Genomic DNA, 5,597 nt, shown 5'->3' on the forward strand with positions numbered 1-5,597 from the left:
CTTTACTGGCTCCATCCCCGCCTTTTCGACCTGTTTGTTTCCTCTCCACCTATCCTCTCCTCTATCCCTCTTCTATCCGCCTCCCACTCTCTCCCTATTTATTTCAAAACCCCCTTCCCCTCCGCCTTTTCTGATGAAGGGTCTAGGCCCGAAACGTCAGCCTCTCTGCTCCTATGATGCTGCTTGGCCTGCTGTGTTCATCCAGCCCTGCACCTTGTTGTCATAGAAATGGAGACTTTCTTTCTTGTTTCAGCTTGAGTCTGCTGCTTAGGGTGTGAGGCTTTGCAATAACAGCCAGAAACGTGGGTCAATCCTGTCTTTTGTTCAATGTTTATTCCTTCTTCTGTTAGCTATGTGTTAGGATTACAGGGATTCAGTCAGATAAGGCAGCTTCCAATCAGTGATCTCTGTCCAGGGACTGTCACCCTGCACTGGAGAGCTCTCACGTCAGACAGAGGGCATGGAGAGGGAAAACTTCATCTCCAAGGCTTGAAAATGGAAATGGAGTACATTGTTGGTAAATGTGAGGTCATCCATTTTGATAGGAATAACAGCAAAATGGATTATTATTTAAATGGTGAAAAATTGCAGCATGCTGCTGTGCAGAGGAACCTGGGGTCCATGTGCATGAATCACAAAAAGTTGGTTTGCAGGTGCAGCAGGTGATTAAGAAGACAAATAGAATATTGTCCTTCATTGCTAGAGGGATATAGTTTAAAAACAGAGAAGTTACAGTGCAGCTGTATAGGGTGTTGGTGAGGCCATACCTGGAGTACTGTGTACAGCTTTGGTCTCTTTACTTGAGAAACAATGTACTGGCACTGGAGGGGGTGCAGAGGAGATCCACTGGATTGATTCCAGAGTTGAAGGGGTTGGCTAATGAGGAGAGGTTGAGTCAACCGAGACTATATTCATTGGAATTTACAAGATTGAGGGGCAATCTTATAGAAACATACAAAACTATGAAGGGTATATCTCGATAGGATAGAAGCAGGGAGGTTGTTTCCACAGGCGGGTGAACATAGAACTAGGGGGTATAACCTCAAAATAGTGGGGAGCAGATTTATGACTGAGCTGAGGAGGAACTTCTTCACCCAAAGGGTTGTGAATCTGTGGAATTCCCTGCCCAGTGAAGCAGTTGAGGCTTCCTCATTGAATGTTTTTAAGGTAAAGATAGATAGACTTTTGAACAGTAAAGGAATTAAGGGTTATAGTGAGCGGGTGGGTAAGTGGAACTGAGCCCATGAAAAGATCAGTCGTGAACTTATTGAATGGTGGAGCAAATGGTGTGCTCCTGCTCCTGGCTCTTATGCTCTGATCTTACGCTCCCCATGTAGTGGGCAGAGAGGGGTTTCTGTCAAAGCTGACACTCAGGGAAATAAGACACTCCCTCACACACACACCCCAGACTCTGGAGTTCTAACACCAGTCGTCCCACACAGCAGCCTGTGTGCAGGGCCAGGCCACCAGCGTCCTGTAGACCCCTCCCCACGCCACCCACATCTCGGGGTTCTGACCTGTTTAAGACGTTGAGGTAGAGTCTGGTGAACATTCCCTTCCCTGGACCTCCGGCTGAGAACGAGCCACCACCACCCATCATCATGTTCAGCACAGCGAAGGGGATGAAATCATCCTCCTGAAACCAAGTACAGAAATCAATTCAATCTCATCGTCTGTTACAGCCACCCCTACCCCAACGTGGATTAAACCCTGTACCAGCCCTGTCCTGAGAATGTTTGTTGGGGCAGAGGGAGCTCTAACTTCAGTGAGAGAGAGCAGACGGAGCTATTTTCTAGTGATTCAGAACAAAGCTCTGTTCCCATGTACTCAGTTTGATGGAATCATCCTGTGAGGGGAAAGATCTGGGCCATTATCCCAGAGAACAATTTGCTGTTCCACAAAGGCCCGATAAAAATCTCTGTGGATCCCTGTAACTGCATGACCAGGCCTTGCCTCTCACTTGCAATCGAGAAAGCCATCCCATTTTGTATCGACTCTCACCTTAAATCCAAGGATTAACACCTGAAAGTCTGTGGCGAAAGTAGACTCCAGGAGCAACACAGTGGACCTGACCTTGCTTTCACACATTTACACAGCCCAATGGGTTGCTCTGCAGCAGCAGCTCACGAAGGCAGGTCAGACTTGGGCTCCCTACCTCAAGGCACAGGGACTAACTTTAAAAACCTCCTGGGCTGGGGCCAACACTCAGAACAGCAGCACTTATTGCCTATCCCTGGACACTGTGAGGTAGTGGCAGTCAGACATGTTCTAGTCAGTTTGATATAAACCGTACAGCCCGCTCAGGGCCAGTGTCTATTGGTGGGAGACTGGAGTCACGTACACTCAGAGCAGAGAGGGGCAGCAGATTTCCCTCCCTCCACATCGTGAGTGAGCCACTTGGGTTTTTATGATAATTCAACAGCTCATGGCCACTGTTGCTGATTGATGATTTTTATTTCAATAATTAAACTGATCTCAAATTCCCAACTCTGTGAACTCTCACTGTGATGACATCCCAAAATCACCAAGAGACCAAAAGTACTGGGTGAGAGAGAGAGAAGATGGGACTCACCAGAAAGGAGCAGCTTTCCAGCCCAATCATGATGTGGGTGAGCTCTGGGATGGGAGTGGGTCCAAGGCTAACATCAGTCATGTCCTTCTCCACCTGGGGAAGCAGAGAGATGGTGAGATGTGACAACCAGCAACTTCCCCATTCTGCTCTCCATCTCCACGAAACAACAGAAAGTTGCACATCTTGGTCCAGGCAGTCAACCGGGGGAGGGGAAGGTGCACAGAAAGACAACGACTGCTTCCAGCCTCAAAATCCTCCCTTGACATCCCACAACCGATTCCTGTACTCCCAACTCCCCCAGTCATCCTCACAGCCTTTCAGCAGCCCAACCCTCTCTCCCGATCCCTGTCCCTTAGTGCCACAGCGAGGCACAGACAGAGAGAGAGACGGACGGAGAGAGAGAGATGGACGGGGAGAGAGAGAGACCGAGAGAGAGACATGCAGAGAAAGAGACAGACAGACAGGGCATGCCAGGAGCTAGGGATCAACGCTGGTTCAATGAAGAGTGCAGGAGGGTATGCCAGGAGCAGTACCAGGCAGACCTGAATATGAGGTATCAACCTGGTGAAGCCACCAAACAGGACTACTTGCACACCACACAGCGGAAGCAGAAAGTGATAGACAGAGCTAAGCAACCCCACAACCAACGGATCAGATCTAAGCTCTGCAGTCCTGCCACATTCAGTTGTGAATGGTGGTGGACAATTAAACAGCTCACTGGAGGAGGAGGGTCCACAAATATCCCCATCCTCAATGATGGAAAAGCCCAGCACATCAGTGCAAAAGATAAGGATGAAGCAATCACAGCAATCTTCAGCCAGGAGTGCCGAGTGGATGATCCATCTCGGTCTCCTCCAGTGGTCCCCAGCATCACAGATACCAGTCTTCAGCCAATTCGATTCACTCCACGTGATATCAAGAAACGGTTGAAGACACTGGATACTGCGAAGGCTACCGGCCCTGATAACATTCTGGCAATGGTACTGAAGACTTGTGCTCCCCTAGCCAAGCTGTTCCAGTAAAGTTACAACACTGGTATCTACCCGACAATGTGGAAAATTACCCAGGTATGTCCTGTACATAAAAAGCAGGACAAATCCAACCCGGCCAATTACCGCCCCATCAGTCCCCTCTTGATCATCAGTAAAGTGATGGAAGGTGTCACTAACAGTGCTATCAAGCAGCACCTGCTCAGAAATAACCTGCTCATTGACTCCCAGTTTGGGTTCCGCCAGGGCCACTCAGCTCCTGACCTCATTACGGCCTTGGTTCAAACATGGACAAAACAGCTGAATTCCAGAGGTGAGGTGAGAGGAGAGTGACAGCCCAATTATCAAGGCTGCATTCGACCGAGTGTGGCATCAAGGAGCCCTGGCAAAGCTGGAATCAATGGGTATCGGGGGCAAACACTCCGGTGGTTAGCGTTATACCTGACACATAGGAAGATGGTCGTGGTTGTTGGGAGTCAGTCATCTCAGCTCCAGGACATCTCTGCAGGAGTTCCTCAGGGTAGTGTCCTGGGCCCAACCATCTTCAGCTGCTTCATCAATGAAATTCCCTCCATCATAAGGTCAGAAATAGGGATGTTCACCGATGATTGCACAATGTTCAGCACCATTCGTGACTCCTCAGATACTGAAGCAGTCCATGTTCACATGCAACAAGGTCTGGACAATATCCAGGCTTGGGCTGACAAGTGGCAAGTAACATTAATGCCACACAAATGCCAGGCTATGCCCATCACCAATAAGAGACAATCTAACCACCGTCCCTTGATATTCAATGGTGTTACCATCACTGAATCCCCCACGATCAACATCCTGGGGGTTACCATTGACCAGAAACTCAACTGGACTTACCACATAAACACAGTGACTACAAGAGCAGATCAGAAGCTGGGAATACTGCGGTGAGTAACTCCCCTCCTGACTCCTCAAAGCCTGTCCACCATCCACAAGGCACAAGTCAGGAGTGTGATGGAATACTCCCCGCTTGCCTGGATGGGTGCAGCTTCAACATCACTCCAGAAGCTCGACACCATCCAGGACAAAGCAGCCACTTGATTGGCACCACATCCACTCCCACCACCACTGACACTCAGTAGCAGCAGTGTGTACTATCTACAAGATGCACTGCAGAAATTCACCAAAGATCCTCAAACAGCACCTTCCAAACCCACGACCACCTCCATCTAGAAGGACAGGGGCAGCAGATACATGGGAACACCATCCCCTGCAAGTTCCCCTCCAAGACACTCACCATCCTGACTCAGAAATATATCGCTGTTCCCTCACTATCGCTGGGTCAGAATCCTGGAATTCCCTCCCTAAGGGCATTGTGGGTCAACCCACAGCAGGTGGACTGCAGCTGTTCAAGAAGGCAGCTCACCCTCACCTTCTCAAGGGCAACTAGGGATGGGCACTAAATGCTGGGCCCAGCCAGTGACGCCCACATCCCACAAAATGAATAGAAAAACACAGAGGGGTGCAATGGCACTGACCAGAGGCAACTGTCCTCTACTACCCCCTAGTGTGGAATTACAGTGCAGCAACTGCAGACCAGCGTAGACTTGTCCACTTTCCCAGAGAATTCCTCACTTAAACCTGGGATGTCCATTGCTGCCTGACAGGGCAGCAACTTACCTTCACAATTCCCCCTGTGTACTGGGAGATCGAGTGGTCAACATCAATGGGCCTTCCTGACCCCCAAACAGGGGTGTAACCTGAAAGGGGTTGAAATGAAACACAATGATCAGTCCAAGGTGGACAGCTCCAACTGCATACTCCATCCCGACGACGGCTCCTGCCTCAACACAGCAGCAACTGTGTCTCAGAGTTAGAGATAGTAGGAACTGCAGATGCTGGAGAATCCGAGACAACAAGGTGCAGGGCTGGATGAACACAGCAGGCCAAGCAGCATCATAGGAGTAGCTTTTTTGATGAAGGGTCTAGGCCCGAAACGTCAGCCTTTCTACTCCCATGATGCTGCTTGGCCTGCTGTGTTCATCCAGCCCTGCACCTTGTTG

The 5,597-nt window shown here is 49.7% G+C and overlaps 2 protein-coding genes across 2 annotated transcripts in view; both read right to left on the bottom strand.

The window, feature by feature from the left end:
* LOC109923868 (small nuclear RNA activating complex, polypeptide 4) overlaps positions 1 to 1,333 on the bottom strand; it is a 38,492-nt gene extending 37,159 nt beyond the window's left edge. Inside the window, exons 1-2 of the mRNA XM_048613417.1 lie at positions 1,325 to 1,333; positions 214 to 350 (exon numbers count right to left, since the gene is read on the bottom strand). Coding sequence (XP_048469374.1) covers positions 214 to 350; positions 1,325 to 1,333 — 146 coding nt within the window. The remainder of the gene's footprint in view (positions 1 to 213; positions 351 to 1,324) is intronic.
* pmpca (peptidase, mitochondrial processing subunit alpha) overlaps positions 1,189 to 5,597 on the bottom strand; it is a 17,341-nt gene continuing 12,932 nt past the window's right edge. Inside the window, exons 8-10 of the mRNA XM_048613418.1 lie at positions 5,215 to 5,294; positions 2,573 to 2,665; positions 1,189 to 1,636 (exon numbers count right to left, since the gene is read on the bottom strand). Of these exons, the coding sequence (XP_048469375.1) occupies positions 1,358 to 1,636; positions 2,573 to 2,665; positions 5,215 to 5,294 (452 nt within the window). The 3' untranslated portion in view covers positions 1,189 to 1,357. The remainder of the gene's footprint in view (positions 1,637 to 2,572; positions 2,666 to 5,214; positions 5,295 to 5,597) is intronic.

The sequence above is a fragment of the Rhincodon typus genome, chromosome 28, assembly GCF_021869965.1.
Source record: "Rhincodon typus isolate 14 chromosome 28, sRhiTyp1.1, whole genome shotgun sequence".
NCBI classification, from domain to species: Eukaryota; Metazoa; Chordata; class Chondrichthyes; order Orectolobiformes; family Rhincodontidae; genus Rhincodon; species Rhincodon typus.